We start from the raw sequence: 18,545 nt of genomic DNA on the forward strand, positions 1-18,545 counted from the left end.
AGATGCATTTTGATCCTGGAACCGTCCCTCTTGGTCAGGTCCCAATTGCCTCCGTCAGATTAGGCACAGCAAGGCTTCCAATAAGTCGAAACTTCATTCTACAATGTCTAACTCTTATTAGCTCAACCACAAATGAAACTCATACAAAATAAATTACAGCAAAGGCTCGAGATTGACAAAATATATCCCTTTTGAAAGCATGCAGATCCCTTTCAATGCTTTTTCACTCTCTCTTGTCTATGTATATATATACGTAGTGATGCAATATCTCCCGGCTCTTATTCCCAATCGTGACTCAAGCTCGGACGGCCGTCTCCTGTCCGAAAGAGCAAAGATGTCGCCTCGGTCACATCTTATTCCGTAGACTGTCTCTCTGGTATGGACCAGTGCATGTTAAAACCACGGCCGGTCCTTCCCCCATCCTTATAGTTTAGTTTGTGTTACGTCTTCGATCTCAGTACGAAGAGCTTTAGTTCGGCCACTGGGTTCGGCAAGGTTATATATGTATACCGTCGGTCTCGCATAGGCGTCTGCAGGTGTTTGTTGGTTCTCTGCATCTCACACAGCTCTGATGTCCATGGGCCATATTCTGGAGACCTTGAAAGGTTTGCCGGTCATTTTCACATCGCCGTCTCCTTGGGGTCCAGGGAGACGAAGAAATCCCTGAAGACCTCAAAACTCAACCAACTTGACGCCATACTCGGCGCCACCTTGAGCAGGTTCGGTACGATGCCTTTGTACAGCCCCTTGATGCCCTCTTGCATCACAATCACTTTGACGGCATCCGGGATCGACTTGTACTGGTATCCCATACCAGACATGGTGTTGATTTGGAACCGTCTCCTCAGAACATCACTGCAAGTCGCAGAGAGTCATCGTTAGCATACAGCACCAAACGACTGAACACCGACACAAAGGACACTCACAATGGATATGTGCAGGTCTGCGCGACAGCACCCGAGATGGCACCTGCAAGCAGCTTCCTGGCCGCGCTGGGGTTCTTCTCACCCTCTGGGGTCAGGTGCGTGCGCACAAACTCGTACGTCATAAAGTTGAGACCGACGTACGGCGCCACGCCCGTGACGGTGGGCACGATGCCGCGATACAGCGCCATCATACCTCCCTCGTCGCGGTACATGCGCACCATGGTGGCCATCATGCCCGGGAGCTCCTTGGGCTTGTCGCCGAGGTCGGCAAACGACGCCGACTGGATCGAGAGGCGCGTCCGCACAATGTCGAGCGGGTAGGTAAACGTCACCGACGTGATACCCGCGATGCCGCCACAAATGAGGCGCTCGAGCGGCGTCAGGTCCGCCCCGGGGCTCGACTCGAACAGCGTCCGTTTGTAGAAGCCGTACGAGCCAAACTGCACGGCCGAGTACGGCACGATCCGTATGCAGTTGGTGCCGTTGCCGCGCATGAAGCCCCGCCACCCTTCCTCTTGCCACATCTTCTTTAGCGCCTTGCCGACCGACAGCTTGTACTCCTCGCGCCCGGCGCTCTGGATCTGGAAGAGAATCTTGAGACGCTCCAGGGGCGACACCACCGTCCGTGACACGGCGCCTGCGATGCCGCCGGCGCAGAAGGCTGCTGTTACCGGCTGTGATATGAAGCCGCGAAACTGCGTCAGGGTATCATTGGGTATCGAGGCGACTACTGGTGCCGCGGCCACCGGGCCAGGCGATGTCGGAGGAGGAGGATGCGACGTCATTGTGCTGTTGGAGGACTGTGGCGGCGGAGACGGGAGGGATGATGTGGCGGCGCTTGTACTCGACATTTTTTGCTGTTTGCTTACTGCATCAGTCTCAACTCTCGAGTCCTGGCGACAATTGATGAGGGCTTGGTGGTGGGTTGGCCTTGTGTCTAGCTTCCCGCTATCGAGCTCACCACTATCTTCCTCCAGCTCTCACGCGACCACCCCATAAGAGAAATAGCATACAGTCAGGACGAGCAACTTACAGATGACATGACAGAGATGTAATATTACTATACAGCGCGGTCTATAGTCGACCCTAGGAATGCTATGTAGGAAGCAGTCGGGTCCCTCGACTGAACACCCTCGCGACGAAGCAAACTACTAGGTCGGATCGCAAATCCCAAGCCGAGGCTGAGAGGAGGACGGGTACTGCCAACAGCCTGCCGCGCTCAAGAAGATCGTTTGCAGTCCAATGCTGTCGTCGAGCACATTAGATTGGTTCGACTACCGCCTCAGCATTGATCTGTTGGGATTTTGCGGTGGTGGTTGTGGTTTTGGCGATGTTCGGGTAGTCGGGTTTTCTTGGACCAAATTTCGATGCTTTCCGAGGATGGGTGCTTCTGTGATTGCTACCTCTGCCGATGCGGGAAAAACATAGTGGGCCCAAGGGGGTCTTCTTGTTCTTAAATTAAACTCAACTAACGCTGTAGAGTGGGCAAGACAGGTTTTGTATATAAATATTTGCGAGATGAAAAAAATAGCATGAGTTCTTAGGTAAAGTTATGTCGTCAAGGACCCGCGTTCTATGTTTGGTTGAGAATCCCACTCAAAAGTCCCATGGCGCTTGGGTTGATGTCAGGTCAGTCAGAGGCTTGGAGGGCGAATGACGAAAACTCGGTCTCGAGACTTTGGGAGTGAGTGGAAAGGGTCGGCTGGCTGTTACCTAACCAGTAAGCTCTCAGTGGACACGATTGGCGCAGCCAAGATGCGCCCGCTTTGATATGGAGGGTACCCTGCAAGCTTGCAACTCTCGGCTTCAATTCACTTCGTACTCAAGGACACCATCAATTCTACAATCTACTGTTCTGTTTCGTGGTCATCGGTATCCCAGCCGCACATCTATCAGACAATATCTATACTTTTCTTTATTTAATTTTCTTTTGCTCTTCGGTTGATGTGCGAATTAGAGATTTGCTCACGGCTCGGCTTTACAACCGATTTGCGGGTAATTACCACCCAGATGCTAGCTCGGCGTCTTCCTCGCACGGTAGCTTTTCAGCCGTCGATCACCGCTGCTCACTGTGCTCCACGAGATTCAAGACAGATACGACAACCCAGATGTCTTCCATTGTTGTCAAAAGGCTGTCCCCCCGGCTTTTGAAACTTGTTACTAAATCGAAAGAGCGATAATCTCATCCCATACTACCCAGAAATTGGCCCGTGAACGACGAAGCCGGGCAGTCAGTCGCTTTGATCTCGAGTTTCTTGCTCATAGCGATGCTGACTCAACCAGTCAAAACTCTTCGTAACGAGCTTGCTACATTTGACACATGTCACAGCTGCAGAGAAACTCCCTGCTCACAGTGCTTTGGACTGAAACGTCCGTAGTGTTCTATATGGCAAAGTCCGGTACTGTGGCTACGCCCCCTCATATCAGCATGGCCGTTCTCTCCTTATTTTCAGACAAGTCTAAAGATCGTGGATGCTTGCGTCTGAACAGGTGGACTCTCGCCAAACTTGCCCCTCAAGAGAATGAGAGTACATGATTCGCTTGGATGGCTTGTCAACTCTGCAATTATATGCATGTCAAAGATAAATTTTAGTCTCCACGTGACAACGTCGACAAACGGTTAATCAAGAACTTCAGAAGCACGGAATACTACTAAATGGCAGTCGTTGCTAACTAAAAAGCGGACTAATTACTGGATCGGGGAATTGATGCAAGTGGTGTAAAAGGCTCGCTGGTATCACTAGACGCACTCGTTCGGGGATTCCGTTCCGTTCCGTTCGTTCGATTCGCGTGTTTTCCCGGTACGTATCGCTCGTCTGCCTATGAAAGAGTAATATTCGACAACCGATCGGCCGGCGGCTCGAAACTAAACACATTTGATTTTTGTGAAACGCCAGTAAGGAGCGATCAAGTGAGTAAATCCGGAGAGAATTAGAAACAAGAGACAATGAGCCTAACTTGCCCCCAACTGGAGAAAATGATATGAGAGGCGGAAAGCTGTGACATGGTGCTACGCGGTTGGTGAAAAAATTCGTTTACTCGGCAACGTCGAGGTCTTCCTCGCGAGCTGGAGGGGGGCTGTCGGCGGCGGGTTTGCGGTCCTCGCCATTGGTGCCGTTCTCGCGACGGTCACGGTCGTCGCGGTCCACATCCTTCATCTCCCGGTCACGGTCACTGAGTAGTGGCTTTGTTAGTTGATTATCCTCGATATGGGACACCTGGTTCTTTACCACTTACCGGTTGTCAGGGCTGCGAGAGCGGTCGCGGTCGCGACGAGAGTCCCTGTCGTAGTCTCGGTCACGGTCACGGTCCCTGTCGCGGCGATCGTCCTTCCTAGGGGAGTAGTCGCGGCGGCGGGGAGGCGAGGGAGATCGACCGCGTCGAGGAGAGCGGCGAGAGCGGTCGCCACGGTCACTGCCGCGGTCACGGTCACGGCCAGACTCAAAGCGCCAGGACGCTGAGGGAGGGGTGCGGGCCCACTGAGTCGCGTGTTAGCTTTGCATGTGAATTCAAACCAAGCAGAAGCTTAAGCTTACTTCGATTTTCAAAATGTCGTCACGACCGAGGCGTTTGTTGTGCATGTCGTGGTATGCCTCATCGGCGTCGCGACGATCTTCATACTCGACAAACGCGAAACTGTTCAGATTATTAGCGAGCGTCGACCAAAACAAGCGAACAGTGTGACTTACAGTCTGCTAGACGCAGATCGAGGTGCGGGAATGTCGCATCGAACAAGGCGGCCATAGCTAAAACAGATACTGTCAGTATTTTTTATGGTCTTGTCGGGGATTCGAGTATCCTGTTGCTACATAATGAACACGCGACACGGCACCGTGTCTGCACAGTCTCCAAGCACCACGTTGCGCCATTTGGCATCGACCGCTCGACCATGCATTGGCGTTTTAGCGATAGCTCATGAGGAGGCAGGACGTGACGATAGTAGGAGCGGAGGAGAGGACGATGCGATGCGATATGCGATGGTCTCGACGGAAGGGATGCTGGCAGCGAAGAGGGACGGAGCGACGAAGAATGGAGGAGGAATCGTGATGGTCTTTCTTCCCGAGTCTCGATCGAAATGATTCTAGTCGTCGTCGGTTTGTATCAAATGACGTACCGTTCGAACTCGTAGGCCAGGTCGCGAGCGCGAGTACCGTGGCTAAAGCCAGTTACGTAGAGGGTGGTGCCGCCTCGAGACATGGCTGATAGATGAATGAATAGAACCAGTTGCACAAAAAGAAGATTGCGAGGACGCGCCTTCGCCCAAAAAAGATGACGTGTTTTAAAATCAACAAAGAAGTATTATTTTGACAGAAATGTCTTTTTGCGAGCCTATCTTTGGCCACGAAATTTCAGGCTTTGCGGACGACAAAATCTAATGGTCGAAAATGGTCGACGGTGTATGGTTGGGTTGGGGGTCGGAGAGGCAGAAGGTGAGAGAAGCAAGAGTGTATCTTTGGCGGTTGGGCCTGTGCGCGAGTGGAGAAATTTTGGACTACTACGCTTAGTCACCACCCGAAGGCGGAGAAAGCAGAGTTGGACGCATGTGCAACGTCATCTTTTTCTCATGACATGGACCTAGAGTTGCGATCCGCCGGACGAGAGCTATCCGATCTTGAACATGCAGGCTACCTCAACCGACAGTTAGTGAACCAGAATAGGTAGCCTAGCTTCGGGTGTGCAAGGTCAATTGCGATTGAAGAAACTTATAGGCTGCAAACTGCTGCTGCACCTGATACGTTGTCATAACCCCTCCAGTCAAGAATCCTTCCAAAACACCAATTGAACTAATGATCAGCTAACCGTTAATAGTGGTCGGAGTGGTCTCTATTCTAAAGCAGACAGCCCGGCAGTGGCCCCTGCTTCCCGTCGTTAGTTCCAACGCCGCATCTTTCACCTAGAATATTGCAGATATTCTATGGTAGCAAACTTGAGGCGACCACATTAATGGATGGTCTGTTGTCTCTTGGCGACCTAGCTTGAGATAATATTTTCTCATAAAGTCTCAGGCATCAAGGCCTTATTGTTGCATGACCCAAAGTGAACCAGGTAATTATACACAAAACTCCAAACTCCAGCAAAATCAGCGAGACAGATGCTTCAAGAAACAACACAACTGAAAGACCAGCTCCCGCTCACGGCTTTCTTGTCCGCGTGCGTCTCTTCCACGAACCTCACATTCTTTCCGTTCTGTTGCTTTCCTTCCCCATCATTGTTGAGGTGCAGCAACTTTGGCCAGTTGTCGCCTTCGATAGGACCGGCACCTCTCTCCAAGGCCTCCATTCTGCTGAGTGTTTCGTTGATGATAGGTACCACTTCATCTCCGACCAGCCCAAGCTCGCCAAGAAGCTCATCATGGATTCGGCGAAGCATCTGTGTCCAGAAGCGCCATCTGCTCAGTCCCCAGCCGGATACCTCCTGACTGTCACACATGACACCAGGCTCGTAACTGAGGAGAGTTTCCTTGGTGATATCCTGTTTTGCAGCCACGTCGCGGAGGTGGTCGAAGAGCTGTTGTCCAGCAATCACTATCCTGTCCCTGACGATACAAAGACCAACGTGCATTGCCGGTCCTTTTAGGTGCTGGGTGCGCTGACCCTCGTGCTTCGTGCCCCCTTCCAAAACTTCTGCAAACTCCCATACGGTAAGAACATCTGCAGACAGGCCTCTGGCCTCGAGCCGTGCCAGGAAGGCACACCAGTTGCGTCTGTCTTGGAAGGGCTCCTTGTCATAGGGGCTCGGGATACTCTCTTTAGAAATTCGTTAGCAATTTCATATCAAGACTCTTTCTTGTCTTGGACGGCGCTTGCCAACTTACTACTGAGATGGGTTTCATGAATGAACATGGCCAGATCTGGGAGCTCATCCCATGTTGCTTTGAAGGGGTCGTTGCCATCGCTGCTTGTCCACACGCGCCCTCCTTCTGACTTGAGGATGCCCACGGCGTCTGCCAAGATATCCTGGAGTTGGCTGTCGTGAGGGATCTGGCTAACGATGTTGCAGAGTACACTCCATGTGCTGAAAATGGCGTCACCAATCTTCTCCCGGGACGCCCCAGCAACAAGTCGTCGTATGTCGCTAGCTACTTTGGCGGACTTCTGTGTGGGGTTCAACGGCAGCTTGAGGGTGGCCTTGACCACATCGAGGAACTCCCTCCCAAAGACCCATTCCGACTCTTGGCCAGATTCTGAATCAGAACCTGGGTAGAGGGCAATATTATCTATGTTGGCCATTCGTAAGTTTTGGATGGTTTGAGTTGAAGCTTTGCTGGCAGAGGATGAAGAGGAGTTTTGGTGATTTGAGGTTGAAGTGAAGACTTGGTGATTGGTAACAGAATTTACTCCGAGATGATTTCCGTCAAGAGGTAGAGTGAACCAGCGTTGCTTTGTGGTTCTTATAAGCGCATGATTGCCTGGCGCAGGTTTGGGAACCGTGGCAAGAGTTTTGTGTTCCGGGGAGTGTTTGGTGCTGAGCAATCTTGTAGGGTGACCTCAGACAGACTTGCAGTCAGAATAGGCGCGCTGCTCAGGTGAGGAGTCCAATCAGCTAGCATAGGAGAGTTAGAGTGGGGCTGTTGTTGTTTGTGTTGTTGATGATGATGTTGGTTGTGTTTGCAATTCGGGGGGTGCCAATTTGCAACAGCTCATTGGACAATTAACAAAGATTGCCCAGACTAGTTGCCGACAATCCGACCCGTTATTTTCATATCATCTTTCTAGCAAGAAGGCCGCACCCCAATGCCACATCGAGTTCTGGGGCTCAGTGATGTACAAATGTTGGAAGTTGGGGGGGGGTGGGCGGGGGTCTCGCTGTCCAGTGGAAGAGGTCGTATCGGTGACCTGCAGCGACCCGGCGTCTCGGAAGCGCCTACCCATGACCTCCCCCGTCTGTTTTACACGCGCGTCAAATATATGCAGCTTGAGATTATCCTGACAGGTCCATTGCCTTCACTCTACGGGGATGAGTTGGCTGCAGATATCTAGTCACTGAACCACGAAGATACGAACGCCCGCGCTGACCAGGGAGTCGAATAATCACACAGCCAGTCGCATGTTGGCCACGCGTGTTGTACACTCGTACAATGGCTATTTTCATGACCTTTAAAGATTCACTTCTATTTTAGTCTTGGTCCAGGCCAGGAACAATGTTTGTTTGTACAGTACTGAAGCGACTTGCTCACCATTCGTATCGTAACAATAGCACCGAAGGTAGTCTCATGTGTTCTACCCTCGTAAAGCTTTCATGTATAAGAGGATAGATTTCTTTCCTTTCAAGGTCTCGAGGAACTATCTTCCCCATAGCCTCTTCCTCCTACCGCCTGGCTGCGTTTCTCTCTTGTCTGTTCTTTCTTTCTTTCGCTGGCCTGCACTAAAGACAAGTGCTCTTTTCTATCTGTTCTTGGCCATATCGTCGACTTTCTCTCACACTCTTGCTCACTTCATTTCATTTGAACATTTTGCTACATCCCTAGTCTCAAGAACCTAGTCTAGACCATATCCTCCTTCATCGTCATCCTTAGGGTTCCCAACTAAACCGTCATCAACATGGGCAGCAAGTCCAGCAAGGTGGCAAGTCGCTCTGGAGACCCGTCTGATCGGGCCAGTAGCCAGGACAACAGCCCCCACAGGAACAATCCCAATCGGAGACTTGCGAATCCTTCCCGCCGGAGCTATCAGCGTCCTCAGAACGACAGACCTTTCCCTGGCCCGCCGCCGCGTGTTCCTGGATCATCATCAGCCGGGTCTGCAGCGCGACCGTCGCCAGCGCCCTCGGTGGCTTCGAATGCTCTTTCTCGTGTGACCACAGCGTCATCGTCTGGTGCATCTCATGTTGCCCCTTTACGGACCCGGCCAACCGATTCATCCTATGTAATTTAGAGGCTCCCCCTGTCTTTCCTCGAGAACTTACAGCAAAAAGATACAAAGCAGTTTCTTTTCGCAGTGTTCCTGCTAACAAACCATCTCTAGTATGACTTTGATGGCGAACCATCTTCAAACCATGATCCGAATGCCAAAGCATGGATCTATGCACGAGAGGCGAGGGCTCAAGCGGCTAACATGCACCAAGAAAGCCGCAGGGGCCGAGGCTATCCTTCAAGATATGGAACAAGCCCGACAACTGCCCATTGACTGTCGCGCCGCCGGCTCCCGGAGACTATTATCTACATGCTCCCCTGATTCCCGGGCAGACCGAACCATACAAACAAGGCCAGGGGCCAGGCGGCGTCAGGGCTGTGTACAACCGTAACGACCAGACACATTTCGATGTGATCCAGCACGACACCAAGAAGCCGCAGACAGCATCTGGTGCCCACCAGTTTACTATGAGGCCATATGTGCCGGCAGCCACACGTCCCCCGCACCGATAGCTGCGCTGCCCTGCTGGGATCGAGTGGTTTAATCAATATTGTTCGGGGCTTACATTACCCCCTTTTCTTTTCTCCCCACCCTGATAGCCTGTGATCTAACCTCTTTAGTCATTCAACTGTTTGGCGTTTATTTTTTGGAGGTCTGTTTCTTCTGTCTTTCAATCCGGTTGATTAGGTTCCTTAGGTACCTAGGGAGGTAGGCATGCTTTCAGGCAGCTGAGGGATCGGGCTACGGCTGTACCAGATCAAACTGGCAGCCAACAAGACGACCAGAACAGTGCTTACATGTAATTTATCGACCTAAAACTATTCAAATCAGTCATGAAAATGCTAGCTGCCAACTACGGGTTACACTGAAACTTGCTTTTCTGGGGTTATACCACTTATAGATTGGTACAAATCTGGGAAATAGCCTCAGAAGCTGATCAACCGTATACCACAAGCCATCGGAATATTGCTTCAATTCTACACAAGTGTTGGTTGTATATCATATTAAAATTAATAAAGCCATACCCCATCCGCTCATCTCCTTAAACAAGCCCAGCCGCCTGTTCAATCTTCCCCATGACTGCAATCGTCTCACATTGTCCCATGCCCTTCTTTGCAAATTGGTTGATTGAAGGAACATAACCAAAGGTCAAGTACATACTCAACTTAGCCCAAAAATATCGGATAACGTACTGGTCCAGATTTCCTGTTCATGCCCACTTCGAGGTTTCCCCTGAACACTGAAGTTTCATAATGTCCATATGCGCAAGACGAGATATTTATACCATCCAGCCCAAACAATCTAGACCAAATAGGGCAGAAATCCTCCACACCCTTCATTTCCAATTGGATATACTCACCAGGTCAACAACCCCCCCCCCACCCCAGATTCCTAATCATAATTCCTCCTTGTGTCGACTCGTCTCCTTAAACAAGCCCTGCCTCCTGTTCGATCCTCCCCATAATCGCGAGCACCTCATTGCACAGCGGAACCGTATCTTCCTCATCCAGCTCCAGCTCGGCAAGCTGGGGCCCGACATCTCCCCGAGCCTCTGCTTCCAAAAGCTCCACCTCTCCACCCCAAACGCGGGCACAGCGTCACCGCAGAGCCTCCCAGGCTCACAAGTGCGCGCCGCCATGTCGTCCACGGCAGTCCCGTTACCCGCACTGACGAGCAAGAGCTGCAAGATGCGCGGCCCCGCAATGTTGAGCCAGTCACGGACGCCACAGAGCCGAGTGTGCAGGGAGTCGCCCTTGACGATGGGGGTGTTTTGGTTCTCCGACCTGACGCCTCCCTCCAGGGCCTTCCTGATGATCCATATGCCGTAGCACAGACTCTCGACGTCCCGGACGGCGAGCCGAGCGAGAAACGCGGCCCAGTTGCGCCATTGGGCGAGCTCTTCCTCGTCTGGGTTGCCACCTCCGCTGGCCCTGCACTCGGTGATGTCTAAAAATTGGGTTGTTTTCAGTATACATCCATCACACAAGGCTGTTTCCCCCTTTCGTATTGCAGACGTGATCCATGTTTATAGGGCGTTGTTTGAGTAGGTAACAGCGAATGGGGAGTAGATGAGGGCCTTTACCGTCATTCTCGTACCACCTTCTCACCGAGGCGGAAAGACCCGGAAGCCCCTCCCACTTGCAAGGGTTCTCCTCCCTCTGACGAACATAGTCATTCGTCCGCTACAAGATAGCGAGTGTGCTGGCCAAGATATCCTGCTTCTCGTCGTCGTGAGGAATATCCTCGACGATCCAGTGGATAAGATGGTAGATGGTCGTGAGAAGCTGCTTGCAGTTGATGACATTGCGCCTTTGGTCAGAAGTCCCAGGCGTCTCTGCACAGATGCGCCGAATCTCACCTGCCAGCGTCTGCGCTCGGTAGTCGGGGCCACCTGGGAGGATGAGGCACGACCTGAAGATATCGAGTATCTCATAGCCGCAGGCGTAATTGTAGATGGGCAGCGCTGGATCAATGTTGATACAATCGCTGGTTTCCTGCATGTTGGTGCTGTGCTTGAGAAGCTGTTGTATTGGAAGTTATAAGCGAGCAAAAAAGAGGAGAACTTTGCTGTCTGTCTATATGATATCGATGCTTGAAGGACTTAATTTTACAGGTTCAGGCCAGCAATTGAGGTTCAACAGACAGTGATATATTGGGCATCCATCTCGTACTACTACAAGACTGAGTGAGTATTCGGTACCGAATCGAGATTCTTACTGTTCGTGTTAGCATCATTCTGAAAACCCAGCAAAGATGTTTCGATAAAAATAGACAAGCCGGCCAAGTGCCAATATGCAACCTACTGGGGTACTAACCAATGCGAACTCGACAAGGACAGGAAGAGATCTGACACTGTCGTCATGTTGTCATCATTCAGACACTCTTCGCCAGCGTCTCTTTCCCGAAGGAACAAGTACATGCATATTGTTGTCCTGTTATCGGAAGTGCCCTATTCGTATGGCGCTAAGTTACCTGATGTTATTGGCTGCGAAACGGCGGCCCATCACCGCCGCGACCAACGCACCGGTACTGCAGCCTTACCGATTCGGGTTCACATAAGGTTCTACAAGCTTCTGCATTATCTGGAAGAACCTTGCAATACTAAGGCCACAGGGCGTAGGTACCTAGAGTTATTTCAGAATTCGACGATGTGCCGGTAAGGCATCCTGGCGTCACTGACCCCCACGTATGTAGGCTGCTGTTGACCCAAAGAAGAGGAAATGTAGGTACATACCCCGAATTTCAGGTGGCACACAAAGACCAGATCCAGACCTGCTTGACTATATGCGGTTCTTGGCCTTGTTCGTTGGCGTTGTGCGAGTTACTCACTTCTTATTTTCAGTCAAGAGCGGCTGCATATTTGTTGGTATCCTCGTCTCCCTCAGTTACACAGCTTGAATGGATCAGCTATCAACTGCCCCAGGTTGTTTGTGCTTGTCATCCCAATTATTGATAAAAAGGGTCGGCCAGGCTGGTAGAGCGCCTAAGCCTTGAGGTCCGACCTACCTGGCAGCAGTAGACGCCCACGGATGCGCCGGGGTTTCCGAGAAACTTGCATACATCACATAGTAGCGAGATAGTCTCTTCCTGCACAATTTGCCCAAGCCAGGCCCAGCGGGCAAAGCAAGCAGCTGGCGTTACTCCTGTGTCCGCAATGGCCGAGGAAACATGAGTTCCTAAAAGTGGCGCCTGCGAGCCTACATCGGCAACAACACACGCGGGCGGCCGCCCAAATATTCATCCTGATGATATTCCGAGATACTGAGTAAGGCCGGGCGGTCTGGCGTATACCAGTGACCGGTGTGATCAAGCTTGCTGAGTCGTATCTGCTGGTGGACCCCTGTAAACGGGATCTGCCGAAGGTTTCCCCCGGACTGTTCCTGTCATGGGAATTATCTTTGCGAGATGCAACGACTAAGGTGAAACGACTGTCGGGTTTTGTCATGAATTTAAAAAGCCCACCAAAAAGCCCTTTACCACGTAGTAGGCGAAGCTAAAGATTTGCCAAGAATTGGCCGGAAACGGCAAGGACCAAATTTGTTCGATGGTCCGACGTCATCACACAGATAATCGAAAATGAGGTGAAAATTTTCAGGGTTAGGACCGTTGGTCTTGAGAATTGAGCCGTGTCTCTTTTGACCACCGGCGGCTGTATTAAGAATATCACTCGTACGAAAAATAAGGCTTAAATAGAGCTCTTGACATCAGCGGAACAGACGAAAGAGAGTGCTTTTGGAAGACGCAAGGAAATTGACCATTGCTTGCCGAGCGTTTATTTCTTTTCGAGTTTAACGCCGAGCCCCTAACGGTAGAGCACGAGCCATCAAGCGAACCCGTAATCTAAGGCTTCGTCCACATCTAAACTCCACTTCCCTCCCGAGATATTTTACAAGGATCTCCCCAGATTCCAAACTTTTAGGCTGGACCCATCTCGAATCGGCGGTGACGATTGACTGTGGGCCTTTTCAAGATCCTCGAGCATCGACGAAATGTCTCTTCTCGAAATGTCCTTGGTGCCGAAGCTCTAGTAGACGTACATGAGCAAGAAAGCAACCATGAGGGCGAAAAGACCAGTGGCTTCCGAGAAAGCGAAACCCAGAATGGCGTAGCTGAAAAGCTGACCTGTAGACAAGGGTGGAAACGCCATCCGTTAGCGCCGTGGATTCAATTGCGGGATCGCGACCCCATCGCCCCAGTTTGCGAATTGGCGATCTACCCAAAAGCATCAATTACAGTCAGGGTCTGTTACTTACCACGAAGAGCTGGGTTGCGAGCGACACCCTGGATGAGGGCACCGAAGACTGTTCCGATACCGACACCAGCACCAGCCAGACCAATGGTGGCAAGACCGGCACCTTGAGCCTTAGCGGCGGCAATCATGGCAGCAGCGGCCGTCTCGGCGACAACGCCGCGCGATTGCATGGCATTGCGTGCGATAACCGAGTTGATGCTGCCGCGGGCGCTGTTCATCAACAGACCATGCTTGGCGACGGGCTGACGGGTGCTGCTGATGATTGAGCTCTGAATGCGTGCCGGAGCTGTATCAATTGAAAATGACTCAATTGGATTAGCGAGATGGATCATGACAAGCGGGTTTTTGTTCTTATCTTTTTTCGATGCTCGTCGTTGGCCTTCCTGCCCACTTGTGGATTCTCCCCAGAGTGGTCCGGTCGGCGTTCCCGAGCGATAGAGGGTCAATTGAACGCCCTGGAGTGGATCTTACCCCGGATAGTGGACATCAGACGGGTCGTCTGGGGCTTGCTGGTGCGAGCGATGGCTCCGCTGATTCTGTTGGCCGCGAACATTGTGAATGTTTTGATGGAATTGATATGAACGAAATGGACAAGTTTGGAAAATAGAAGACGGCTGCAGATGGATGGTATGTGAGAGCTTTTGAATGGGTGTGTGAGTGAGAGGAGAGCTGCTTGGAGGAAACAAAAGGGAATTGGGTTTGCCTCGGGCAGGTCGCAGGAAGCTGTCTTGCCTCAGGCATCCATGCGTGCGGAGAAAGTGGCATGATTGGTTAGCCCCCCCAGCTTGGCAATACCTGTCTCAAAACATGGAAGGTAGGAGCGGAAGCACGCCAAATAACCTGGCAACCAAAAAATTACCACGCAATAGCCGGGAATAGCTTGAGGTATAGTTCGTACTAAGGATGCTTTGACAGCCCGAGCATCATTGAGACCACGGGTTGATTGAGATATTAGAAGCTGAAAAAAGTGTCGACAATTGATTCAAAAGAGTTCTCGATATCAAGCCCGGCTTCCCCGGAAGAACTAAAAAGCAGAAGCAAGGGAGTCTCGTCTTCCCCAGTCCCCCAGGTTTTTTTACTCCAGGTCAATACGGAAAAGCACAAATTCAAGCCCGAGATTCCCCCGCATAATAATAATCCCAGCTGGTATATCCCTGCTAGGGGTTCTCCCCAGACAAGGCGGGCGAGCTCTGTGGAATACAGTCTCAATGAGCTCACCCGAATAATTGAGAGATTATCAAATAAAACAGTCACTTGCCTTGCGCAAAAAACCTAGCAATCGCTCTCTAGTGATATTACAGCTGTACGCGGGAAACCTCAAATGATCGCGGCTATTTTCTTTCTGCCGCAGGAAAATCAGGCGATGCCGTCAGTCCGAAGTACTTGTACGAAGTAGGTTCGCAAGGTTGGGCAAGGTACCTCCCTGGCTAGCTAGCGCAGGGGTAGATGGCACGCAATCATTGGCAAGCTCAAGCTTACCGTAGGTAGAACGGACGCGAGTTCCTACTACTTAATGGTCCGAGCTTGATCTACCATCCGAACCAAACACGACTCGAAAAATAGCTAACGGTAGATATCATTGCAAGTTGTTTGTTTCATTTACATCCCGAAAGGAAGACAGTTTCAACCAAACGCAACCAGCTTTTTTTTCACCTAAAGGCCTCGTCGGTCTAATCTACCGCTTGAGACAGGCCCTATTCTCGGTGTAGCTGAGGTAGCCCGTCTAGCTCACGCGAGCATCCCAACCGATTTGAACCCCTGGCGCCATCGTGTCACGAAATCGAGCCACTGGACCCACCACAAGCTCAAGCCATCTTTTCATGCGTCGCCATCAGGGAACCTGTGTGGCAAATGATTAGCATTAACATGTCTTTTTATAACAACAAAAGCGACATCATGGTGCATCAAAAAGTAGAAACAACTTACCAATAAACGTCGTGACCAAACGACTCCGGACCTGGCAAATATCCTCGGGCACCAGCCAAATCGTCGCGCCCATCTTTCTCGCAATGCTGATGGATAGCTTAGCGTTGAGGTACGCATCATCGTCCGTCTGGCCTGGCGTGACCAGGTCGTAATCTACGTAGCTGCTCTTCATGCCGTTGAGCACATCCAAAAGGAAGATACCGGTGCCGATAGTCTGGTCCTTGAATGACCGGATGGACGAGTTGCGGCCGCCCTTCTTTGACATCTCGTTGGCCCACCTGACCATCTCAGTGTCGGTAATCTCACGCTTGCCGAGCCTTTGAGCCAGCGCAGACAGGGTCAAGGTAATGTCCTTGCGCATCAATTGCCAAACCAAACCCAACGTCAGAGTCTTTTGCCCGTCGGTTATATCTGCTCCCTGGATTCCGACCAGAGAGAAACCGTTTTGCTTTCCAAGCTCAATGGCGTAGTTGGTGTTCTCGATCGCCTTGAAGTGCGACATGTCACCGCCATGCGCCGGGGGCTTGTTAACATGCCTCCAGTTTACTGAGCCCTTGATGACCTTGTCGTAAGCCTGCAGGAGGACTGTTCCATTCCGCAGGTCGTCAAAGAATGAAACGACTGCAGGCTGCACATCCAAGCTGTTGAGCCACAGAGTAAAGACACGAGCCTCGCGTTCGCCTTCGGCGTCGAAGTCCTCCACTTCCAGCTTCTCCTCCTCGGTTATGGGGTCTAGGCAAGGGTGTGTGTTGAACAGGTTTGCAACGAATGCAAGGTTCAGCTTGGGGTTTCCGGCAACAAGAGATGTGGGCGTCAGAAACTTGCGGCAGCCCATCCGGTCAGCGTTTTGAAGGACCTGCTCGGCACGTTGGAGATGATCTTGCGTCTGCAGTGGCGACCTGTCGCAGCCGTATTCGGTGCCAATCTGGGCCAAGAGCACAGTATAATTCTCGCCATCCTTGATGTCACTAGAGAAGTTGTTGACCCTCCTCGGCCAGTTGGCCGCCTTCAGGTGGTAGTTGAACCAGCGCAGCAGGATCTGCTCCGGAGGCAGCCTCAGGAACTGCTCCAGTGTCTCGTCCTCCTCCAACAGCCTGTAGAGCTCGGGGTGCAGCTTGATATCAATCTTGCCCAGCAGACCTCTCCGGATAACCTGCCAAATGAGACCTAGAATCAAATGCTCGCGGACCTCAATGATGTCTCCGCTACCAATGTTGACCACCGAGCAACCAATACCCTTGGCAGACTCAATGACGATATTGTTGTTCTCGGTCATCTGGAAGTGGTTGAGGTTCTTGGTTTTCTTTCCGGGGCGGTTGAGCACACGCTCGTCGATGGTGTCGGGCACGCTGTCGTTGATCAACTTGGCCAGCACAAGACCGTCCTTGCACTCGTCGAACATTTCAAAGGTGTCGGTAGGGAAGGGGAGGCGGCTGCCAATGTCGGGATCACCGGCAAGAACGGCGTTGATGTGGCGGGTAAACTCTGTGCGCTCATCCTCGTTGATGGTATGCGTGATGTTCGCGTTGGAGCCTTGCACCTGAATCTTGCCACTAACACTCGGTTTCGAAGCGTGCCCGCCAGTCCTCTGCGAGACGACACCTGATGGGGCGAGAGGCGCCGCGCCGCCGCCGCCAGAAAGACGCTTTTGCGCGGGGGAGGACTGGCGCAGCTTTGCGATCAGGCCGACGTAATCTTCAAGCTCTACTCGTCGCGACGAGTCCAGATCGACTTCCTTGAGGGCCTGGCGCACGACATCGTAGGGCTGACGTTCGCTCTGCTGGGTAGCTTTGATCGCGGTGGCCTCGTCGAGGTATCCTTTGTCGTCGACATCAAGCTTTGAGAACGAGTTGGAGAGCTCAAAGATCTCGTTTTGTTGGAACTCGGGAAACTTCCTGTATTGCGGACAAAGCGAGTCAGCAAGCGCAAAGATAATACACACACCGCGGAAGGGTTGCGCTCTTTAACACACCTCTGAAGTTTGAGAACGTTCATGACTGTTATTTGGAGGATCAAGCGATCCAGGGACAAGGGAGACTGGCAGGCTTCGGATAAGAGGGGGGTTGATTGTTTCGAAGACCACTTGACGCCTTAGACTTAAAGTTACTCTCCCACGAAAAATCGATATTGCGAAAAACACTGTCTTTGAGAGTGAAGTAAGAATTGAGAATGCCAGGGGCTTGTTCACAAATCGCTTGTCATCACAGGTAGGTGAGCATCCCAGGTCAAGGTACGTCTTCTGGTTGGGCTGCGCAAGGTCTGTTGGCCGGGTGGGGGCGGGGTGATGTAATGTTCCACAGCCACACTATTGCGTAAGGCGTCCACGCATGCCAAGGAACTGGCCGCGGCCTGGCAGGCAGGCTTTTGACTCTATGCTGGAGAATTGGAATGAGCCCGCTGTAAATTTACACTGAGTGCCTTACTTGTTTCCTGCACCCATCTCATCTGGTCCTCTAGGCTTCCGAATCTCTTTTTTTATTAGCCTGCCCTAAGAGCTGATGACAAAATACATGCATTAATTGCGCCCAAGACTAAGGGCTCCTACCTAGGCAGGTACCTAGGTAGGTACAATAGGTACCTACACTTGCTACCTGAGTAATCCCTGCCATCCGAGCTTACCGGGCTGTAAGGTAGACAAGGTCCGGAAGGTCGGTAGCTTTTTTTTTTTTTTTTTTCTCAATCGTACGGCTGTTGACAACTGATCAAAAGCTCTCGCTGATGCAATCTGTTCTCAACCGTTATTCATTTGTTTATTAAGATGCTTGCCTGCCAACTGCAAAATATTCGGGTACCTATTAATTAAATCATATTGGGCTTCAGCGTGTTTGCACCACAGACTTGATGGCTCCGCCCCATTTTAGGTGTCAGTTAGCGTTAACTTGGGCGCATGCCCAACCAAATTCGAGCCTCATGCTGCCATCCAGCTCATCGAAGTCACAAAATATAGCATATAACACTATCCGGCTGAACGATATCGATACCAGTCGCTTTCTTCAATAAAACCAAGTCAATACTGCAGGTACTCTGGGCGATTATTGATTCTGCAGGATTATCAACCATGATAAAATCTGCAGCGTTAACGGGTGC

The 18,545-nt window shown here is 51.4% G+C and overlaps 7 protein-coding genes across 7 annotated transcripts; 1 reads left to right on the forward strand and 6 right to left on the reverse strand.

Annotated features, from left to right (window-relative positions):
- Nucleotides 1-74: 74 nt before the first annotated feature.
- On the reverse strand, nucleotides 75-2,581 carry MGG_04483 (mitochondrial carrier protein). The gene is made up of 3 exons (XM_003710926.1): nucleotides 1,960-2,581; nucleotides 927-1,783; nucleotides 75-855 (listed from the first exon to the last, which is right to left on the reverse strand). The coding sequence occupies exons 1-3, from the start codon at nucleotides 1,966-1,968 to the stop codon at nucleotides 621-623; spliced, it is 1,101 nt and encodes a 366-aa protein (XP_003710974.1). The 5' UTR covers nucleotides 1,969-2,581; the 3' UTR covers nucleotides 75-620.
- Nucleotides 2,582-3,584: 1,003 nt separating this feature from the next.
- On the reverse strand, nucleotides 3,585-5,347 carry MGG_04482 (uncharacterized protein). Its single transcript, XM_003710927.1, has 5 exons — nucleotides 5,041-5,347; nucleotides 4,616-4,672; nucleotides 4,463-4,562; nucleotides 4,164-4,405; nucleotides 3,585-4,100 (listed from the first exon to the last, which is right to left on the reverse strand). The coding sequence occupies exons 1-5, from the start codon at nucleotides 5,121-5,123 to the stop codon at nucleotides 3,962-3,964; spliced, it is 621 nt and encodes a 206-aa protein (XP_003710975.1). The 5' UTR covers nucleotides 5,124-5,347; the 3' UTR covers nucleotides 3,585-3,961.
- Nucleotides 5,348-5,596: 249 nt separating this feature from the next.
- Nucleotides 5,597-7,388, reverse strand: MGG_04481 (uncharacterized protein). Its single transcript, XM_003710928.1, has 2 exons — nucleotides 6,742-7,388; nucleotides 5,597-6,673 (listed from the first exon to the last, which is right to left on the reverse strand). The coding sequence occupies exons 1-2, from the start codon at nucleotides 7,154-7,156 to the stop codon at nucleotides 6,024-6,026; spliced, it is 1,065 nt and encodes a 354-aa protein (XP_003710976.1). The 5' UTR covers nucleotides 7,157-7,388; the 3' UTR covers nucleotides 5,597-6,023.
- A 1,079-nt stretch (nucleotides 7,389-8,467) lies between these two features.
- On the forward strand, nucleotides 8,468-9,291 carry MGG_15296 (uncharacterized protein; the record flags this gene model as incomplete). Its single annotated transcript, XM_003710929.1, has 2 exons — nucleotides 8,468-8,791; nucleotides 9,001-9,291. The coding sequence occupies 2 exons, from the start codon at nucleotides 8,468-8,470 to the stop codon at nucleotides 9,289-9,291; spliced, it is 615 nt and encodes a 204-aa protein (XP_003710977.1).
- An 884-nt stretch (nucleotides 9,292-10,175) lies between these two features.
- On the reverse strand, nucleotides 10,176-11,280 carry MGG_13814 (uncharacterized protein; the record flags this gene model as incomplete). The annotated part of the gene is made up of 2 exons (XM_003710930.1): nucleotides 10,176-10,726; nucleotides 11,139-11,280. 2 exons carry the CDS (start codon nucleotides 11,278-11,280, stop codon nucleotides 10,176-10,178), a joined length of 693 nt encoding a protein of 230 aa, XP_003710978.1.
- A 1,606-nt stretch (nucleotides 11,281-12,886) lies between these two features.
- Nucleotides 12,887-14,239, reverse strand: MGG_13815 (uncharacterized protein). The gene is made up of 3 exons (XM_003710931.1): nucleotides 14,004-14,239; nucleotides 13,534-13,818; nucleotides 12,887-13,402 (listed from the first exon to the last, which is right to left on the reverse strand). Exons 1-3 carry the CDS (start codon nucleotides 14,083-14,085, stop codon nucleotides 13,305-13,307), a joined length of 465 nt encoding a protein of 154 aa, XP_003710979.1. The 5' UTR covers nucleotides 14,086-14,239; the 3' UTR covers nucleotides 12,887-13,304.
- Nucleotides 14,240-15,066: 827 nt separating this feature from the next.
- Nucleotides 15,067-17,748, reverse strand: MGG_04478 (fimbrin). The gene is made up of 3 exons (XM_003710932.1): nucleotides 17,431-17,748; nucleotides 15,459-17,353; nucleotides 15,067-15,372 (listed from the first exon to the last, which is right to left on the reverse strand). The coding sequence occupies exons 1-3, from the start codon at nucleotides 17,451-17,453 to the stop codon at nucleotides 15,338-15,340; spliced, it is 1,953 nt and encodes a 650-aa protein (XP_003710980.1). The 5' UTR covers nucleotides 17,454-17,748; the 3' UTR covers nucleotides 15,067-15,337.
- Nucleotides 17,749-18,545: the final 797 nt, after the last annotated feature.

Source organism: Pyricularia oryzae, chromosome 1 (assembly GCF_000002495.2).
Source record: "Pyricularia oryzae 70-15 chromosome 1, whole genome shotgun sequence".
NCBI lineage: Eukaryota > Fungi > Ascomycota > Sordariomycetes > Magnaporthales > Pyriculariaceae > Pyricularia > Pyricularia oryzae.